Genomic DNA, 22,016 nt, shown 5'->3' with positions numbered 1-22,016 from the left:
TTTACCACTTCACTTTTATAAGCTGGATTCATCAACAGGTTTGACAAGAGTCTGCCTGAAAATGAGATGCTGTTATGACAAATATGAAAAGGGGATCAAAAAGTGAAATTAACATTAAAAAAACACCAACAAAACCCAAAACCAAACACAACCCCCAAAATTTTAGATAAAACTATCAGATTGCGGCGTTAGAGAAGTCAAGATTAGAGCTCAAAAAAGAACTAGCATCTCATGAATTTGAGTGACTTTAAAGGGGTATGAGCTGAATAAATCTTTCAGGTTTTCAGTACAAAATATAATAGATATCTGAGTAGAATTGTATGGAGTGTGAGGAGATTGTTGTTACTGTGTAATACAGAGTTTCAATAAAAAGGGCTTTCAAAAATTGGGCTATATTCAGAGAGCTTTATAAGGTCTGGAAGCCCCCTCTCCCTGGGGAAGAGTTGTAAAGAACTTCAGTCTTTCTCTTATCCAGGAGGAGTTTTAAAAGTAACTTGATTATAAACTGCTAATGTGGGAAGATTTTTGAGATAGGAGAAAATGTTAGTCTGATAAAGGGCCAATGATGATAATTTGCTGGAAGCTGAAGTTTAAAAAAAAGTAAAAGAAATTTAAGTAATTTAAGGAAGTAGAGTGTAAATGAAATCTAGATCTGGGGTACAGTGGAGCCGGATTAAGGCACCTAAATGTAGTATTTGTATGTTAACAGTATTTCTGAGTTCCCATATACTTAACAGAAATAAACAGCTGTGTAAAATAGGTGCTTATACTTAGTTGAAAAGCTCTGCAGGCTCCCTTGATGATATTGACTGATCTTCAGTATTTATTGTGGAAGCATGGATATGTAATTCTCATGTAGGCAAATAAATTTTGATATCTTGATCTGTACTTTGAATCCCATCCTCTATGTTTCAGTGTTTTCTAATAGGTCGTTAAAGATAAAAGTTTAGAAAATTTGCCATTTATTTTGTGAAAGCCATGATGTGTTATGTGGAAAGTGTGATGATATGACAAAAATAGTCTTTTCTAACCTGAAGATTTATTAATTTAACTTGTCAGAAAGCATGCCACGTAGGAGAACATTTCTGACGCCTAATCACATCATCGTGTGTAAACCTACCCAAGTATCCCTTGCAGGAGGGGGGGAGGTAGGGAGCCTTGTCAGTTATGTACAGTGAGGTGTGTTCTGGTTTTCTATGGGCAGATCTGGATGTGTGGTGGTAGACTTCTCATCATCCCCTGCTCCAGGGTGGGACACATTTTCCGTAAAAGGCGTCCCTATGGCTCACCAGGGGGACAGGACACTATGGCTCATAACTCACTGAGGCTGGCGCACGTGTGGATGGATGAATATAAGGTAAGAGTCAATTCTAGGTCATGAAATAATCTTATTAACTGCCTTGTTCGTCAGAGGACTGTGTCACAGTAGGGTCTGCTAGTATCTCTAATGGGGTCTTCCTTCTGTAGTCTGATTTCCTAATGTTAATTTTGATTTCAGTTCCTAAATCCTGTAGGATTGTTGCTGGTTTTTTGAGTGCTTAAGTCTATTCCCTGTTATTTCTGCTGCCTGCAGGAGATTGAGTTTTATGCCTTTCTAATGAAGTAAAAGATGACAAAAGAGTTCTTGTAAACTCTGCTTTGCTTTGTGCCCAAATCAGTATTATGTGGTAGCCGTATACTACTGCTATATGCCTTCAGGTAGTTTCCATGCTGGTGAGAGAGGGATTTGTTGGTTGTTTGCTTTGTTTTAATTAGCAGTCTGATTCTTAGTCTGTCATGCCCTGGAAGATTAATCAGGATTGACCTTTGGATTCAAGGGCGAGTGTTTTCCTTCCTTATCTTCAGATCTTGGTACTGATGGTTTTAAATGTAGATCAGGTTTTTGTGAAACCCTGATCTCTGAGACGTTTGAGAACATTTTGGCTTGTGAGATCATAGGATTTGCTATGTGGCCAGCTCCTGTGGTCCCTTCAATTTCTATACAAGACAAAGTTTAACAACTCTGTTCTGTAGATATTTATTTCAAACCCTATCCATTATCTTGATCTTCAGTCAGTTTGAGGAACCTATTAGGGGTCATTAATTTTTATCTCCATTCTCCATCTCCATAATGCATTAGTAGATTTGATCTATCACTTTCCCTTTTATTGGTGTCTGGGCACAGGTTTTTTTATGATTAATGATGGCTTTCTCTGAAGCTTGGAATTGATTCTTTGTTATAATTTCCAGCTAATGCTGCTTGTCCAACAAGAACTTAAACTGCTGATTCTAGCAGTTCCTTATCACAGACGTGTGTCCTGAACTTTTCCAGCTATTTCTAATCTAATTCTCTGATAGTTGCCAGAGACTGTCATTATGACAGATCTCTGTAGGGAAGGCAAGCCTGGAAATATTTTTGTTTTTATAAGTGTGATACAAATATTTAGGGTCAGTATCATTTACTGAAGTGACTGTATGATGAATAGTACAAAAATAAGACTTAAAGGATCTGTTTTGCAGCAAAGAGCAAATATCAAAATTAATAAATAAAATTTCATAATGGAAGGGAAACAGTAAAGTTTTCATAACTGTCAAAAGCAAGAAGTAAAGAAGTGAGTTTATGTACGTAGTGGAACTAAATAGTGCAGAAAAGGTAGGATACTAGAATGTGAACTTTAACCAGGAAAGAGACAACTGGAACAGCAGAGCTACTTTTCTGAGGCAGACCAATTTCTGATAGTGACGTCCCGTCTATCTCCAAACTTCCTCAACGTTGTCCAACAGTCCAATATACTTAATGCTTCCCCTTCCTCTGCTATTAAAATAGCAGTGATACATTAAGTGCATCCAAATGCTCAAATCTTGATAAGGATAGATGAGTAATTTGTCTTGAGATGACACTGTCTGTCATCTAAATATCAGAAACAGCAGTAGGTAATTGAAAACTGTCAGAACCACATTATGGTAAGTAAATTCCAGATGTCTACTAGAGATTAATCCAACAAAATAGCATAGCTCAGTGCCCTGAAAACTGATTTCTAAATGATAGCTAGTAAACAATTTAATGTGCAAATACAATGCCTTTTCTGTGAGCTCTGTAAATCTAGCTGGAGGGACTCTGCAAGGGGATTTGTCTTCTAGTTTTGGTAATAGTATTTGTGCCATATTGTACATTAATGAATTCCTGTTTGTTCCCATTGTCTCTGCGTTGAGTTGAACAACATGTAAGATTGAGCTGGAATCTTAATCTCTCCTTGCCTAACCAGGTACAATCCTGAGTATAATCATAAATTAGAACATGAAAAAAATTGACATTGTGGGACCCTTTCTGGGAGATGGAGATGAATGGAAAAAAATTGGGCTTTACAGAAAGCCCAGGTGACAGTTCTGATTCTTCATGTGAATAAATGCATGGTCCCGCTGAACTTCACAAGATAGATCTGTTTATAGGTCTATTCTGATATGGATTTGTGTTTTTTGGCCTGGTGACTTGTGAAGTTGGAAGGCTGGAAACTGTGGAAGACAAAATACACTTGAACCCCACAACAATGAAAACAATCAGCTGGACAGTCAAACTGATTTAAAGAAGCCTTGTCCAGATGAGGATGATGACAATATACATGTCAATTTCTGACCTAATGGCTCTAGGATGCCTTTATTGCCAATGGAGTACAGGCCTGATTTGTTTCCTCCTCAAGTTAGTATCTTAAAAAGGTCAGCAGGTTCATGCATGGGAAGCATCTTCATCAGAAAAAAGTATTCTAGAAAGATTATCTCTGAGTTAGGCAAGAGAAATCTCACCTGCTGTGGCAATCTAAACACTGGAATTTCTTGATACCAGTTTCAGACTTAATGGTTGAAAGCACTAGCAAAATAAAATGAAACTGAGTTCTACAAACAGGAAAAAGTTGGAAATCAATAACTGAAATCCTACTCCCCTTGCCCCCAACCTGTGTTTTTTTTAAATACAGGAGCAGTATTTTGCTTTGAGACCCGAGCTACGGATGAGGAACTACGGGAATATTACCGACCGTATAGAATTGAGAAAAAGATTGAACTGCAAGTCATTTAAGTGGTATTTAGATAATATCTATCCTGAGATGCAAATATCTGGGCCCAATGCCAAAGCTCCGCAGCCAGTTTTTATTAATCGAGCACAGAAACGACCGAAAATAATCCAGCGTGGAAGGGTAAGATAACATTTCGTAAAAATATAGAATTCTGGTTTTTTTTTAATTATTTTGAGTTTATTTCTGAAAGATTTACTGAAATACAAGAAAAATAGCCTGTTTCCATAGAGCATAGAGTTTTAGTTTTGCAGCAGGCTGTCTTGAAAGTAACAGAATTTGTGTCTTTAGACAAAGACCAATCAGTTTCACTCTGGTCTGTGTTTCAGGTCATCTTCAGACTAGATACTGTTCAATGAGGTTTCTTACCTCAAAGGTCTGAGTTATGAAGTTTTGATGTCTTTAGAATGCACTTTCATGGCTGTTGGTTCTGAAGATGGATTTGGGTAGAGAGAAATTTGGCCTCAAATATTCATGGTCTGTTGGTTTATGATAAGAGTACAATGTAATTAGTTTCCAAACTCATTGCTTTTACAGGATAATTTTCTGCAAAGATGAACATTCATATCTGAGACTGATGATGGCTTTTCTAGTCTTGACTGCTAGATAATGAACAAAAAATGAGTTTTGGTCCTTTATTCTTCAAAGTAGTAGTGGAGAGAGATATTTTTCTGTGTATTCATGAAGGAAATCGTGATTAAATTCATGACTTAGCTCTGACACCTATGTTTATGGGTTTGTATGCAGGCAAAGGCAGCACACAGTTGCATCTGTTCTCTCCAGTGCCAAATTAGTCTGATGTGTGCTTTTTATGGTTCCCAAAAATAATGGATAACTTCAAACTCGAGACGACTTTCTCAAGGCCTTCTCTGTGAAAGAGAAGACCTTTGAATAAACTATTTCCTGTGCACATGGATTATGGTTAGCAGATTCCCTTCTAACTCAAGAACTGGAAGCATTAAGGAGGGATGTAGCAGCACAGGCTACAGTAGCCATTGACACTTGCTCATCCTGCAAGTAGATTCAGGCTAAAGGACCTGAGTTCGTGCAGAACCTGTTGACATCACTAGATTTTTTTGCTTGGAAGCAACTCTGGGAATCCACAAGTTGTGCAGTATTTTTATAATTGTATCCCAGCCAAGCCGTAAAGTTATTTATTAGGGCAAACGTGTAGTTTCCCTGAATAAAACTGATACAATGGGCTAATTCCCCTCATTGTTAAATGCTGTTATTCCCCTAGTCAGACTTTTTTGTTAAATCTAATAGCTTTCTGGTTTACTTTAGTCAGAAGCTTAACTAAGGAATTGCTGATGTGGGGGAGGCTACTGAGGGATCTGAATCCCTCAACAACACTTAAGGGGAAATCCTCCTAGCAATAATTTCCCATGGTTTAATTTGGAGAAAAACTTGGTGCACCCTTTAAGAGGGGGAGACAAGACACAGAAAAATGCAGTTCCTTGGCTTGGTTCTCTGGGGTTCAAGAATTATACCCAGCATTGTGTGTGAGAGTCAGCTTTGGCTCTGATAATGTATAAACTATTTCCAGATGCCTACAAGGAACAGAACGATCAGCCAATGTCACCACTGCGTGCCAGACTCTTTAGGATTCAGGATGAATCACTCCAAATCCCAGCTTATTCTCAAAACCTAATTGGGCCAGAGATAAGTGCTGGTTTGACAGCTGGGGAGAACTGTAATGATCACAAATTGTGACAGTTCTTAACAGTGTTATCGAATACTGATCATCATGGCCAATAAAAACAAGGACAAAAATCATATAAAACTCATGTAGCTGTATGGTTTGAAAGCCTTCTGTTGAGTGAGGAATGGTGAAAATGAGATCTCTCCTAGAAGTCTCTGGGGTGTGAGGAAATGTTACTTAGAAGGCTTTGTATAATTTGTTTCAGATGTGTGTAGGGAACAGGAGAAACATGGTGCACTTGAGGCTGTTGATGTGCCTTGGGATAGCTATTTCCAGAAATGGTGTTTAGTGAAGAATACGATTTGATATTTGCACTTTCTAATTTTTGCTATCGTGTGATGGAGCCATCATTTCTTTTTATTACTGGAAGTGTCTTTTGGTTTCTAAAAATCTGTAGAATAGATACAAATGCCAAGACAGCTATGTATGTCTTCATAATAAAATGCAGCTAGCTCATTAATCAGCCTAGCCTTGAGTTCAGGACAACAAATTCTTTTTTTTCCTCTACATTCAGCTCCAGATTGGAAATAATTATTTTTAATCCAGATGCCAGATCTGGGGCCCTGCCATCTCTTACTCATGCACACACTCAGTGACTGTCAAATGCACTCCCATGCACTTGGTAAAGAGTGGGGCTCTGCTGCGAGGAAGGAAATGGCAGAGTTGTGGCCATTGCTAGAGTAATTGTCTTTCTCCTTTGTACCCTGGGCTGCATGCAGTGGAGTTCTTGATGTGCAGGCAGTGGTTGCTGCCTGAATAGCCCGATCCCCACCACATTGGGGGAAGAAAAATTATCAGGCTGGCCACCAGTTAGTTCAGGACATGCATATAACTTAAAGCCAGAATAGAGGTGTTTTGTCTTACTGAGTAATTCTGTGGGGTTACACACATCAACATATTAATGATTCTCAACTGTTCGAATAGGACAATCTAATCTCAGGCTCTGCAGAAAATCTTTTGTGTGACTTTTAGGGTGGGCATTGTTGCCCCACCAGGAGAGGTTGCTAACTTGCTGGGAACCTCCTTGTTTGCTCTACTTGTTTACAGTTTTGCATCCTAGGGTGGGCTCCTGACCTGAATCTAGTCCCGTGATACAACATTACTCCAAATCAGACTAGGCAGTGCATTTGAACTGGAAAGAGCATTTGGGCATCTGTAAAATTTTCCCTTCTTCCCTGATGTGTCACTAAAATAACTTAGCTGATAACTATGACTATTCAGTTACCTGAAGAGTCTTGAAAATCAATTTGCAAACAACGTAAGTCTCTGAAGTTGCTTGTATTTATGAAATTCCTTCTCCTTTTTCAAAGAGGCAGTCCTGCTTCATAGAGAGAGGCTGTGGGATGAGACTTATGCTTAAGCTAAACTGTAGTAAAATGTAGTTTGTACAGCACAGTTGATATTCCTGAGGTAGTGACTACCTGGGACCTGAGACTTTCATGGAGAGTGAAGAGGGGAAAGAAACTTGCCAGAGTATGGCCAGTATGTGATGAGCCATGTTGTGTCTACTGCCCTTGTACCATAAAGAGGGAAATCTTGATGTAATTAGAAAGCAAAATGGAGCTATTTGATGCTGGTTTTTCTCCAAATTATCTGAAAAACAAAATGGTATTTCAAAAGGGAAGGTTTTTATAGTTGCGGGTTAGATGTTTTGTTTTGTTGCTTTTTTTTTGTGAACACACTGAATCCTAGGGCTTCCAAAGTATTACCATATGTTCCCTTTGGTATGTGATGTTTGTTGTTTACTCTGTCCATCAAAATGTTTTCCTTTCATAGTTGTATCACCTTCAAACCAACAAATGCCTGGTTGCCCAGGGCCACCCAAGTCAGAAAGGAGGCCTGGTAGTGGTTCGGGAGTGTGACTACAATGATCAAAATCAGGTATGATATTCCTAATTTTATTGAATAGTGGTTCACACCTTACAAACTGCTAATACATTTTCCTACTGGAAAAGTGCCCTAGTATAACATCTCATCAGCAAGCAGACTGATTTCAGAGTATCGTTCAAACCACAAGGCTGGCCGAGGAAACTGTGGATCTTACTGGTCTGTACCTGCTAATGCTGAGTGTTGGATATCATAGTCTCCTATCTTTATGGCATGGATCTCGGTATGTGGCTGAAGACTATCCTTAAGTGGCTCCTCGTGGGTTCCTAATCCACTGATTGACACTTCAGAATTGGAAGAAGCTCTTTCAGTCAGTTCCTCAGACCAGGATTTAAGGCAGCCTTCTCCTGGCCTGCTGTTCTTTGTTTACTGTACAATTAGTCATCTGCTGCTGGGGTAGCTGTAGTTCGGGGTGAATGAATGATTTGTTATCTTGAAATAGAAGGAATTATAAGGTATTTAGAAAATTCTTTGGTTACAGGTGAGGACTAATTGTGTGTGGATGTAAATATCTAATGTGAGTTTTTACATTACTACATGAAGCCTTTGCTATTACACTTCTATTCTTCTGGGCAACAGAAATTCAGGACTTGGATAAACAATCTCCAGGGTAGAGAGGTCTTCACTAATGCCATAAAGACTTTTATCTAGCTAAGAACTACACTGAGAACATTATGATTTGAGTCCATGAGCCCCAAGTCTAAAAACTAGATCACGTGTGAAGAGAAAAGTAATTAAAGACACAAAAGAAATGGAGCATGGGATGTAATGCAGTGTAGCTTTACCAAATGTGGGTGGTGCTAGACTAACTTGATACTTTATGAAATGGGCAGTAGTTTTCAGGATATGGAAACTGCAGAAGTAGAAGCAAGATAACTTGTAATAGTCCCAAACAAAAAGCGTATGCTTTGTCAACTGATTGGACTCTCTGCCTCCTACCTGTGGGTCTTATCAGTTAAGCGTGACAGAGGGAGACAGTGTGACAGGTGTTAGCCAGTGTCTGGGTAAGTGTGGTTGGCCCTAGACAGATGGTCTCCAGTTGCCACTTAAGCAGGACCAAACAGGACATCCCTGCACTTTGCCTGCGGAGTACTGAGTAATCATCTCTATTACCAACTTGTAGGTCTGTGTTTTAAAGGTAGATGAATTTGACCTGGAATGGGATTCAAGGTTTTCCTGTGATCTCTTCCGTTAGCTGCAAGAAAGCCAGCAAGTCTTACTGCCTGTGTAAATGTAATAGTAGGTGGTTGGCACCAGGGATTGTACACTTACAGTGCCAGAGGTGTTATGCTGCTTTCTGAGCTGTTCAGTCTGTGAGTGGGAAAGCAGCAATGACTTCCAGTGGATAACGTCCACAGTCGGAACAGATGGGTCCTCACAGTTACTGTTTCCCCTCTCCTTCTTGCAATATTTCTAACAGTGAACTGCCACATGGCTGGAGGAGAAAGTCTGTTGGTCTTCCTTATCAAAACCTTTTTTTATTTTCTTCTAGAGACAGAAACTTCAGTTAGTCTTTTGGTGTTGAGAAAGACAAATTAATGCTCAGAGCATTGATCTTTGGCTTCTTTTCTCATGAATCTAGTTTACTAGTGGTAAATTAAGCAATTAGTTCTCATAAAAACTCATAAAAAACTGGCTGTACTATCTTTCACAGTGATTTTGTTCTCCAACCAAATATGTTAACCAACCCCATGGTATTCTGCCATTAGCCTTATTTTGTTCTCCTAATAAATTCCAAGAGTGCGTTCAGCCAGCTTTCTTTCATAGCCTCTTCAACAATCTTGCTATAGATATGCGAGAACAATGTAGAGAAAGATGACAATTAACAGCATCTGCTTATAAAAATAGCAAGAAACTTCCTGAGTATTGGAAGCTTTTAACTGTTGTTTCTGGTAACACTTGACCCATTGGCATTTTCAGCTGATTTTTGCTCTAGAACCATTGTTTTATGCTTTTGGCCTAGTAAGGTAAGCTTGTACTAGACCTGGTGAAAGGCAAGTACCCAGCTACCCTGTCCCTGGGTGCCCACTGGCAGCAACTTAAGTGTGTGTTGCTTAATGCACACAGTGCAGACAGTTAATCTGGAAGATATCAATCCACACTTTGTGAGCAGTATTTTTCTTTAGTTTTTTTTCTGAGCCAAAGATGGTACTTTTTTAGAGTTTTTGTGTTTTCATGAGTGTCTAATTGTATTTTGACCTCATGCAAGCTTTCGGCATCCGGTGGCAGTGAGTACCACAGCTTAGCTGTGCTTTCTGAGGGAAAAATTTGATGCCAGCTAATTTTTCCCTGAGGAACAGGAATAAGTTATCGCTGTTCGTCTCTTTCCAGGCTGCTTTTGCTCTGTGAATAGATAACACCCTCCTTTGAAACTACATGCTACTGCTCAGTAAGTTGAAGGAGCAATGTGCAGTCTACCTGGGAAAACATGCAAAGGGTTGGGAAAATAAAACTGGGCTGCCTTAAGACTAATTTTTTGCAGTTCTTTTGGTTGGAAAGTGATCTTCTGTGTAATACAGACAATTCATGCATGTGAGAGCTGACCTTAAAGTGGATATGTGAGGAAACCAGACTAGATTCACTGAAGCCGTGAGATCGGCCTTACAAGCAAGTCTGTTTTGCCTTTAGTTTATGCTTGCTTTGTTTTCTATAGCCTTCATTGCTGCTCAGAAATTTCAAATTCTCACTTAATAACTTGATCTAAAAGAAACAACAGAAGTTATGTGACTTTCAGTCGTATCACCATTATGGGTAATACTTTTAATTGATGTTGACTTAGATGGTCATCATTAAGTACAGGTAAAAATTACTCAAGCACATCATACTATCCTGTTTTCTAGGACCTGACATGACAGTGACATTCAGTCATCTTTTTGGTATAGAAGGAAAAAGCAATAAGTAAAGTGGTTCTCACAAAGGTGATGCATCTAGAAAATATTTTAAAATTTTTTGTCTTTCTCTAAGTTATAATGAAAACTAGGGTGTTTCATTAGCTGTAACAAATACTTGGTCTGGGATAATACTGGGGACGGAACACAAATTTGGGAATAAGTTAATAGCACAAGTAGAAGAGGTGACAATCCTCTAGAACGAAGGTCAGTGCAGAGAGGTCTAAAGTAACAGAAGTAGCAGAAAAATTGATGATGAATTTTGCAAACAGAAGACTAACATGGAATGAGAAATTTTGTAGTTGAAGAGTGGTCGTGTGAAGGAACTTCCAAGACTGCTAAAGTAAACACTCTCCTGAAATTCCAGAGTGTGTCTCACCTTTCTGGAAACAAAACCGAGAATGCACAAGGTAGCCTACACCACAAAAACTTTGGTGTTGAAAGAGGATAGAAAATATTTAAGCATGTTAAAAGTCATCATGAAAGACTGGAGATGTCTGAAAAGTGGAAGTAAGAAACGGTGGTGTAGGTTCTACCCAAAACCATCATGCCAAGGTTAATCAGGTGGTGATTAGGAGACCAGGATGCTGAAGCAGGCTTTGGGCTGGATACTGCCCTAAAGCAGGAGGAGCAGAAGTAGTTAATGACAAACTTGGAAGAGAAGCGCCAAAGAACGCTAAAAAGGAAGGTTTTGGCGTGAATAGCCAACATAGGACTAACTAGTGGGAGTGTTTGTGATCCGACAGCTAAAAGAAGATTGGGTTTGTCATGTAGCTAATGTGTACTTGCCTTCTTCCTGACCTAACTTGGCTTAAAGCATTTCTTTCTCAAAAAAAATCTCCTCTTAAAGTCTACTGATTTATGTGATTTTTTTTTTCTCCTGTTTGTTTTCAAATGTGCTAGGTTGACTCTTAAGGGTTACTTTCTGTGCTGTTGTAACCTCTCCTCTGTGTGTTCACTTTGTTTCAGGAATGTAACCTTTCTCCTACTTAGCAACATATTTAAAAATGAGACTTTTGCCATTGCAGCTGGGGATGGTGCTAAGGTGTCTAAGCATGTGCATCTGTGCTCTGGGCCTTTAAAAGATAACTGATTTGAGCACGGAATTTCAGAAAAGCTCTGTTAACACTCTTGTAGCGCCTTATAAATGTATAAACTTTACAAACTGTTCAAGAGTCAGAGTCTAGAAAGATGTGCTCCCGTGTGCCGTTCTTCTGTAAAATCTTTCTCCCTAAACCTCTAGATCATGGCTGTTAGTTTGCTTTTCTGATACAAGAACACATGTCTAGAGTGAGTGTGAAGACACGCAAGCTAAGTCTGCTTGCTGCTTTTTCCGTAAACTATTGAAGGAACATAATTCCACGGTCCCTGTAACAATTGTCATGCAACATCAGGAACACACCGAACTGTGAAACAGAAAGCTTGTATCTGCTTTGGAACAACCTTCAGGAGCATGTTGGGGTTTCCAGGATAGCAATAGCTCAAAACAATGATTAGACCTCCAAACTTTTCTATTCCTGATGATTTTTCACAAGTCATTTGGTGCTGTGATGTCATTGTTATCCATAATAACTGGAGCTGAAGTATATGCAAATAGCCGTGATGATGCAAATTGCTGGGCACATCTCTTCCTCAGTGCTGAGGTAGCTTTTTTGCACTCTTAAGCTAAATTCTTGTCTTTCGAAAACTGTCTGACAGAATAATACAGTAGTGCCAATCCAAGCAACAAGGGTTGTAACGGATGAAAGTACTGGAATGCTTCTCCTGCCTGCATAGTTCACAGCAGGGATTTTCTTTCACACAAAGGACTGTTTCTGTAGCAGTTACTGTCTTGTATTTACTGAAAACTTTCAATGCATTCTTCTAGTGCTAATGCAATTTGCAGACCAAATAAGAGTATATATCCTCAAAGCTTTGCCAGTTGGCCAGCTATGCCTTTTGCTACACTCCACTGCACTCTGAAAGCCAAAGGGTAGGCTGATGCTTCCTGGTTTATTTCATATCACTTTGAAATATTTATTCCCTAGGAGCTTCCCTTTCTACCTACTACAGATTCTTTGATTTATTTATTCCTTAGGTTGGGTGATAGGTTTTGTTCAAATACAGTTGTCTGTATTGACAGTGGACTCAAAGCTTCTATAGGTACTCCATTTTTCAAAAGGAAACTATGTTATGGGCCGTCCTCCTAGATGGTGAGGTATCATTTGAGCCCTTTCCTCGCTTGAATTTCCTCTGAAGTACTTCAGCTAGCTATTGTCTATTTACATTAATCTCGCTGTAGGAATAATTTCATCTTTCACCAAAAAAAAGAATCCCAAACCCAAACTTCATTAACACAGCCCTGTATCTCTTTATTATGGTAAAAAAAATAAGCCTGGAAGAGGGGTCACTGGGATATAGGGGTTTATGGAGGGAGTGAAGAGCATGCCTCCTTTACCAATAGTGGCAACCTGGAACCAGTTAGAAATTCAAATGTTAGTAAAATGAGAAAGCAAAAAAGGTCCACTGTCCAGTCCTCAGCAATGTCACACTGCCCTCCTTGCAAGCAGTTAAATTGTAGTCTTCACTGAAACTGTTTGTTAAGCTGTATCTGAGGAGAAGCTCTGTTTCTACCCACCTGTCTGTATGTAAATGAGATTAATGAAGTCATCTTACCCATCAGTCCAGGACAACACTGGGTGATTTGCTTGTGTTCTGTGGGGGTGAAGTAAAATCCTGAAGGTACTAGAAGCCCTAGGAAGCCTCAGTCTTAAATCTGTAAATTGTCTGGACTACCTTTACGGGGGAATAAATTCAAAATCCAGTTCTTCCTAAGCTGTACCTGCATGTGAAAAGGTTTATACTGGCAAAGTTCATACTTTGGACCTCCTGCCATTTATTTGGCCTCGAGACCTGCTCTAGCACGTGCTATGTCTCTGTCTGTAGGTGACCAGAAGGATACATGCACTGGCTTTGCTCTAGCAGGGCAAACGCTTACCCCATTTCCACTATTGGAAAGTCAAACCAGCTACTGCAGTCCAGGTGCCTGGGCATGAGCAGGACCTCTGTGTCCCTGCAGCCAAAGGTGAAGGCAGTGACTCTGGCGGGTGGGACACTTGGGCAGGCATCTGGTCATGACCAGACCTGAAACGCTTTGCCTTACAGAAGATCTCTAGGTGCTCTGGGGACATCTGGGACCTCAAAAGGGTTGATCAGCAGTTGAATGGGCCACTGCATCCCGAGACTGAAGGGGTTCTTGCACTTTTCCTCTTACCCTGTTGCCTGTCTTGAGAGGCAGGGAAAAAAAACAGCTGCTAGAAAGAGGCCAATCCTACAGCATTCACCATAATTAAATTGTTTATTAACCAAAAACTTGTTCGATTTCATTATGGAGAGAGGTCTTTCTGTAACATCTCCCATTTAGGTTTTATCTGAAAACAGAAACAATTCATTACAGTCTGATTGCCTCCTGGTGTTTTTCTTTGAATCTCATGAAAATGGTCAGTGATTTTCCTTAGACCTGTGGAGCAGATCAGTCATGTCTCTGGGGGACAGCAATTAACGGTGCTGCTTTCCTATGTGGTGGGAGCTGGGCAAAATTCCAATTTTAGAAACAAAAACCTGTCAGTGATGCTCTCTTAGGTGCCAGGAAGTAGATGCAGGATGAAAATATCCTGCACCTTGTCTGTTACCTTTTCTTTAATAAAATATTTCTTAAATGAAATGTCATTTTTTGTAGAAAATACATAGGAGGATAAAGCAAGACATCACTCATAACAGAGGTATAAATCTTAGGCAGGTACCTTGTTGATTATAGACTTTTGATATTGTACTTGAGCCTGGACCCAAGCAAGTCATGGACAAAAAGAAAATGAGAGCAGTTTATTCTCCTTGTAGGTCAGACACCAGTGGTGATAGGAGCTGTTTCCTTCCTATACTGGGCCGTTGCTCCGGACAAGCCTGTAACACCAAGAGAGAAACATTGCCCTTCCACTCTTCAGCAGCAAAGTAGTTAATAAATGTTGGAGTGTGCAAAGGCTTGCAGTTATATAACAAAAAGCCCCATGGGGTGGCTTTGCTTTCCTTGTGCTTGCATCTGTTAATGATCTGCAAGTTCATACCAATACTCTAATCTGAATTTGGAACCATAATATGTCCCAAATTCGGGCCTTTTTTTCTTCTTCCCTTTGTTTGCTACACCAAACACATCATTAATTTGAAATTAATTTTGGCTGTCTTGTATAAGCCTTTCTGGAGAAGCATCCCACTGGATTTAACCACTGTTGTGCGTTCTTTGCCATTACTCAGCTTTTGATTAAAGGTCTGCTCTCTGTGTCACTGTAGCCCTCTCTCAATTCTTACCAGTTTCATCATTATTCTTTTAATAATAATACTTTTCTGGCAAGTCCTGCTATATGTCTGTTCTTTCCTCCTCTTTAATCTTGCTGTGCTTTCTTTCTTGGGGCAGGGTTTAAACAGAAAAAGTATGTTAGAAAGCACAATTGTCTGAGGTTAGGGCAAATTTTAATGTAATACCTCCGCTTCCTCAAAGGAGTCCTTCACTGTATTATAATAGTCACTGTGATAATGAATGAGCTGCATGCTTTTCAATCGTGCTGTCCAACTGAGGCAGTGTCCTGAATCACAGCTCCCTCCAGAAGGATGTTTCATCAGACAAAAAAGAAAAGTAATAAAAATCAGTTTTATTTGCCTGACTTTTCTGCTTGAAATTTGATATTCTATACTCCGAGTATGAAACTCATGTGGCCTTAATGGGGTAAAAAAAAAACCAACAACCCACACAGTGGGTATGGTTACTGCAGCACTGAGCTGTGTGAATTCAAAACAGGGCTGGAAGAAGAGTGCCCAGAAGAACTTTGTGTACCTGGGCACAGGTGCTTCTGGTATTGTTATGAGGAGCTCAATTCCCTCTCATTCACAGAGGCAGAAGTCAGGGGAAGGGAGTTGATGGTGGTCAGTGAGGCGGACGAGCAGGGATGCTTCTTGTACTCACCAGCCTGGTTCAGGTCTGGCAATGGCGGCAGACCCAGAGACCTGGTCATCTGTGCTGTCGCCTGCTCACCATCCAGAGGGGTCAGGAGATGCTGTCCATGTGCCATGTGAATGCAGGGGCCCCGCCGCACATTCAGAATAGCAGTTGTTTGGTGTTTAGCCAGGTGGTCTCAGATTCTTCCCTGCACTTGCAGAGTTACAGTTTTCACATACCTTCTCCTCCTCTTCCCTGCCCCTTCCTAACCTAGGGTATTTTCAGGTGTACACATCAAAATTAATCTATTTCTTTGCCTTCTGGCCCAGGGATTAGTCACCCATTGTTTATGAGAGCTCCAGGTCCTCTGCACAACTGATACTGGCCCAGGACTTTGCAGGCCTGAAGGCAGGGAGGGAGGGAGAGAGCAGGGACCAGCAGCTCCTGCTGTTAGACAAGTCTGATGGTCTGGCTTCCCTGAACCTTCAGCTGTGGCAGACATGCCTTGCTCCAAAGCAAGGTTCAGGCAGCCCAGTGAGAGCTAGCAGGGTACAGGCATGAGCTGAAGGTGCCTGACAGTATTTTCCAACAACAATAAAAATACCTGCTTGTGCCTAAGTAGCATGTGGGAGAGGACAAACTGACAGGTTGAGCGTGTCCTTGCTTCTTGTTAGAGGTGACGGTTTTCAGTGTGGTAATGGGCAAACTCCTGTAATGTCATGTAAATTCAGGAACCCAAATGCAGTTAAGCTGGAAATGTGAACAAGTACATTCTTGCTTTAGACATGTAGGCCCCAGAAAGGAGCTGAATTCAGTTCTCACCACTATATGAGCTGCTGGGGTGTTGTGTAGGTTCCTGAGGTCCAGGTGAAGATATTTTCATGCTGGTTCAGCTAAAAGAAAGTGGGTGTGATATGGGAGGGCTGGTCTCCCTCTAAGCGTGGCACAGCTAGCAAAAGCAGTTTGGCTGGGGAGCAAAGGAGGATGTAAACCTGACAGTTATGGAGCATGTCATTTCAGAACGGCAAAGCAGTGATTTCTCTTGCTCCCCAGAGAGCAGGATGGAAAGTTTCAATAGCATCTGGATGTCAGTGACCATTTTCTAACAGAGTGAAGACCTCTGAGTACCAGGCCACCAGCTGCAAGGAGGAGGACCCTGGCACCAGAATTTGCACAGCTGATCTTGGTTTCTCATCATTCAGCATCTACAAGCTGACCCTGGAGCACAACGTTAAATAAATTCCTATGTGTTTATGGGCAAATGCAGCAGCTTCAAAGACAATTGAAGATACCTTTTGGCCTTGTGTGCCTGCCAAGCTACTTCCCCGCAGGCTACTTGGGCCACCTGCTGTCACTCAGCATCCTCCTCTGGCCCCCATGCTGCTCCATATGTGGAGTCGATCCACTAGCCCTTCCTTCATGAAGGATTGTCTTTGGATAAGGAGATTTACTGCCTGGCTTAATGACTTGGCTCAAGAGAGCGGCTGGTCACCTGCTTAAAGGTCCACTGCTTGTCTGTCGCATTATGTTGTCTAGCTGCCTGGACAGGAGGAACGTATGGGGGCTGCTTAATTATAAAAATGCTAGTACAGAGCAGGATTGCAAGTGGCCCTTCTAGTGCCTCTGTGTGGGCTGACACTGTGTGATGTTGGGAAGGCACCAGAGCGCTGTAGTTGTATTTCTGTTGCTGGAAAAAAGGCAGCAAGCGTTGCAAGGCACATCTCTGACATCCAGGCGTTCCTCTGTAGCCGAACAAAACATGCAAGGCACCTGCCATAAAACACTGGGTTAAATGTCTTCCTATCTTCTCTTTCAGGTCTGGATTTACAATGAAGATCATGAGCTGATTTTAAATAATCTCCTTTGCTTGGATGTTTCGGAAACTCGTTCATCTGATCCACCTCGTCTCATGAAATGCCACGGGTCCGGTGGCTCACAGCAGTGGACGTTTGGGGTAAGTGGAGTGCCTGGCATATAGCATGTTGCTTGTAATTAATGACTCGATAAGCGATAGTACCACTAACAGGATATCAGGGTTGGGTTTAGTTATGACCAAACCTCAGACGTACCAAGCCAATTGTGCTGTACTAGGCCCAGCCCACAGTCCAAGCAGCAGGTACAAAAGTTACACAGCTTTGGTGGCTGCATTTCAGCCTGAACAAGACTGTCCTTGAGCTCTGGGACATGCAGGTGTTTTTGTTTGCAGCATAGGAAGGATTCTGCAGTCCCATTTAGCCTTGTTTCTGCTTGTCACTGCCACCTGCAGCACTGTGGCTCACAGGGACATGCCAGAGAGAACAAAATCCACCCCACAGCTCTTTGTTGTGTTGTGTTTGCAGGACTAGGAGGCAGGAGCTATCCACGTGGTGATTCCTGCTTAGTGCTTGAAGCAGCACAGGGCAGAGCTGAGGACTGAGAAAGGAGGGGTTTAGGGGTTTTTGCAGTTGCTTCTGCCCTATAACAGCATCTTGTTAGTTTAATGGCTTCGAGTCCAGAGTGGCTGATTTCACAAAACCGAGCCAGTGCTGTGCATACACATGAAATTTGGCTCCTGGGTATTAACTCAGAGGCTTCCCCTTCCTCACGTGCCCTCCACATAGCGGAGAGTCTGTAGTACAACCATCGCTGAACAAAGAGGAGGGCACTGCCAGAACTGCCTGTTGCACTTCAGCGACAGCTCTGCATAAATTGTCTTGGGTTCGTACTGTGCTGCTGGTTGGCAGCACTAGTTCCTAAACATAGTCAAATAATGAGGGCTGTCGCAGTCCAGGCTGGTTTGGAGATGCAGAGGCAGATAGTGCCTGAGCCAGGGGTGTGCATGCCTGGCACTTTCACTGGCAGTGCCACGGCCACAGCTGCGAACGGTGGTGGGAGTAGTGAGCTGAAAAATTCTGCTGCTGCTAAGAGATTATTCAGGGTTCTTCAGCTTGAGTTAGCAGGCAAAGATTTTCCTAGACTGGGAGAACAGACAACAGAATGGCCATTGAGATTCAGTGCACGTAACTGTCACTGGGGGCGGGGGGAGGAATCTGGGCTTCGTGTGTGAAACGTGGGCTCGGAGCTGGCCATTGGCACTGGGGTGTGGGAGGTGGGTCTGTAACAGTGTCTCCCTGGTGCTCATCAAGGATCAACAACGAAAGAAAGTAAATCAGATATTAGGATTGTTTAGGAAAGGAATAGGGACCAGAGCAGAGCAATGTCATCACACCATCGTACTGCACGAGCTGGTCGCCTCCTGTCAGGAAGACTAAATTAGGGCTGGGGGAGGATCAGAGATGGGTGGCAGAACAAATCGAAGGTGTGGGGCACCTTTCGCATGAGGAATTTGTGAGCAGGCTGGGACTCTTTAGGTGAGAGAAGCGAAGACTTGTGAGAGGGTGGGGAAGTCCGTTAGGTGTGTGTCCTTGGTACAGAGAAGAGCCAGCCATACCCTGGGGGTGGGGGGTATTATGGAGAAGTGTTGTGTATTCTTGCCGTGTTCTGCTTCCCTGGTTGTCTGCTTATGGCCATAAGCAGTGACACAGAGCCCAGTGCAGCTGTTCTCAAGTGTCTGCTCCCTCCATGCAGGAGAGCAGGAGGTCGCTGCCCCTGGGAGCTGCTGGGGCTGTGCAGAGAGCCCTTTCCAGGCGGAAGAGGGGCCCCAAAAGCAGCAGCAACAAGCTGTTACTGGGGGGAGATGACAGGGTTCTCGGGGTGGTGGGGAAGGAGAAGAAGAATCTGTTTCCTTCTCACAGTTGACGCGGGTCTGGCCCGGCCGTGGTTGCTGGGAGCCACCGTGCACAGGAGACCTGTCCCCCAGTGTTGCAGCTCCTCAGCATGTGGGTGCTGAGGGCCGTGGCGTTGCTGGGGCTCAGCCAGATGCAGAGCAGGGACCCGGCTGTGCTGCGCTGCAGCAGCCTTGTGGGCTCCCTCTGCTGTGGGCTGGGGATTGGTTTTGATCATCCCTCCACCTCATTAAAAGATTGTGGTACAAAAAAAATAACTGGGTCCTTGTACGGGCGTGAGAGCCTTGGTTTGGAGGCCTGAGCGTGGCGGTGGGGTGTGCTGTCGTTTGCATTTTAAATGACGCTGCTGTGGGTCTGGTGTGTTGGGGGGCTGCCCAAAGGCTTCTCCGTCAGGAAGGAGCATCCCCTCAGTTTGACAGTAGAGTAGAAGAGAAGTATTAATAAATAAACCCCATCTGTCTTTCTCTCTCCTCTAGAAAAACAACCGCCTCTACCAGGTCTCCGTGGGGCAGTGCATGAAGGTGGTAGACCCGCTTAGCCACAAAGGGTACGTGACCATGGCCATCTGTGACGGGTCCCTTCCTCAGCAGTGGCATTTTGAGAGCTGAGACAGCGAGGATGCGGCTGAGAAGCGTCAAGCCAAGACCCGACTCCCCTTCAGCCATGATTTTAAGTCATTCTGGAGGGCTTTGCGAGGAGCCCTTGGCTGCTCCACCTGGCACAGCCGTTACAGGGACCCTTTAGAAACGCACTGCTATGAAGAGCTGTGTGCGGGAGAAGCTCCAGGTGGTCGCGGGTCCCTGCTCAGGCGCAGCAGCAACAGCAGCAGCCCTACTGCAGAGCAACGCGTAGAAGTGCAATTTATCGGCGGTTCCTTGGATTATCCTGGATTATTGAACTGTTTTTAAGTAAGAGATATTATTAGAGCAACGTAATTTAAATTGTGAGATTTTAGCTTTGTGGATCTTTTAAATGACAATGACAGCAAGGAGTCCTCTTCAAGTATTTCATGTGCAGTATCTCATTAAATTACATTTTTAGTATGGTTTTACTGGCCAAATTATTTTACTTTTTCTGGAAAATCTTTTTATTCCCTTTTTTCTTCTGAAAATTGTCATTTTAATATTTAAATTTAGCTCTTTTAATTTACAATTTTAGGACATTTCCTGTAGTTTAAATTCTTAGCTGTCATTCGTCACCTCGTATTTAAAACAAAGTAACTATTGCAAAGTTTATTTTGATGACTCATGACAGTAGCTGCATTTAAAATAAAGTCTCATTTTTATATTAATCTGTATGGCCTTCCTCTTTGTAGCTCTTGGACCCGAAAGCACCAACTAAGAGACTGATGCAAACTAATGTTCACATGATTTGGGTCTTCCCTTGTTTTCTCTCCCTTTTCTTCGCAGCCGGCTCTTTCTCCCTCTCTCAAGTCTCGGAAGGTTTGACAGACAATTTCTTTCTTTGTTTTCTTCCATTTCTGTTTCTTTTCCCAAGTTCTTTCATTTCACTGTTTACCTTTCTTTGACTTCCTGCCTCGGCCCCAGATGCGTCTTCAGTGTGTGGAAGCTGCTGCAGAAGAGAAAAGCTGTTCTTACCCGGCCTATTTTTTCTTAGGCACGTTGGCCTTGTTTATCACGCCACAGCGACCTGCCTCCCCGGGGAAGCACGCAGCCCAGACGTCAGCAGCGCCAGGACAGCCTTGCCCTTTCGCTTGGGCAGCAGGAACATTTTCCAATTGCACAAGTACTCCGGCATCCAGTTATTGACATTCGGGCAGCGTGAGGCAAATAATGATAATGCTGGAGTAATTATAGACCCACGTCTTCCCGCAGAGAGGAGGGATTCGCTTGTGACAGATTGCATTTGGTCCTTGGGCCGTCTGCCAGGGCAGCCACCCTGGGGGGAGAGGCGCAAGAGGAAGAAAATGAGCAGGTAAGAGCGGTCTCTGGCTGCTGCGCAGCTTCTTGCCGCCTCCGGCAGGCGGGGAAGCAGCAAGAAAGTGGCGAGTCACGGGCAGGGAGGAACCAGGTAAGCAGGGCTTCACTGTAAACCAGAACAATAGGCTGAAGTGGAAGTTCTTCCAGATAAAGCATTACAATGGAAATAATTAAGTCAGTCAGACACCAGCCAAGTTCCTTTCCACCACCAAAAGTCTCTTAAAAACAACCCCGGCCCCCTTCAGCCGCTGTACGTCAGCTGAGGCCTGTGCTGTGCTCCTCGCGGGGTCAGGTGGCCCTTGGAGGGGCACCCGGAACCTTGAAGTTGGCTCCCGAATCGCTGTTGTGGGGCAGCGTGGGGCTGCCCGGCTGCTGGGGCTGGAACAGACTGACACCACGGCACCTCGCAGCCGCCTCCAGCCGAACCCTTTTGGTGGCAGCAAGGGCGGAGTAAAACCAGCCAGCACAGTGCGCCGACAGCTCCAGCACCGGTTGGTGCTTCCTCGTGGGGACACCTGGGTGGCTGTTACGTGTGGAATTCTTTCCAGTCCTTGTTGGGGGTGAAAGGGCGGGCTGCAGCTTCGTTAATGCCTGTCTGATTAACTCTGTCTGCCCCCGTGAGCGAATGTGGAGCAGCCGCAGGTGCTGCTACAGCTGCTGCCAGCTGTGTGCAGGGCTTTCCTGTAGGCTATGAGATTTGTTTTGGCTGTGCGGTAGCCTTGCTTTTGCCCTTTTTCTTTGTGGCCTTTATGTTGTCTTTTTAAAAAATAATAGAAAAGTCAAACCCAAACAAATCCTCCAGCAGGCAAAGCAGAAGCTTGCTTTATTTACAGTCTGAGTGTTGCTGCAGAGAATTTTTGAC

The 22,016-nt window shown here is 42.9% G+C and overlaps 1 protein-coding gene across 6 annotated transcripts in view; it reads left to right on the top strand.

Annotated features, from left to right (window-relative positions):
- GALNT11 (polypeptide N-acetylgalactosaminyltransferase 11) overlaps positions 1–20,505 on the top strand; it is a 54,214-nt gene extending 33,709 nt beyond the window's left edge. For all 6 annotated transcript variants that reach the window (XM_064445075.1, XM_064445070.1, XM_064445074.1 and 3 more), the window contains exons 8-12: positions 1,205–1,357; positions 3,951–4,169; positions 7,525–7,629; positions 17,306–17,443; positions 19,691–20,505. In XM_064445075.1, coding sequence (XP_064301145.1) covers positions 1,205–1,357; positions 3,951–4,169; positions 7,525–7,629; positions 17,306–17,443; positions 19,691–19,822 — 747 coding nt within the window. In that variant the 3' untranslated portion in view covers positions 19,823–20,505. The remainder of the gene's footprint in view (positions 1–1,204; positions 1,358–3,950; positions 4,170–7,524; positions 7,630–17,305; positions 17,444–19,690) is intronic.
- Positions 20,506–22,016: the final 1,511 nt, after the last annotated feature.

Source organism: Phalacrocorax carbo, chromosome 2 (genome assembly GCF_963921805.1).
Source record: "Phalacrocorax carbo chromosome 2, bPhaCar2.1, whole genome shotgun sequence".
NCBI classification, from domain to species: Eukaryota; Metazoa; Chordata; class Aves; order Suliformes; family Phalacrocoracidae; genus Phalacrocorax; species Phalacrocorax carbo.
The sequence above is the reverse complement of the archived record's forward strand: the minus strand, read 5'-3'. Positions and strand labels throughout refer to the sequence as shown.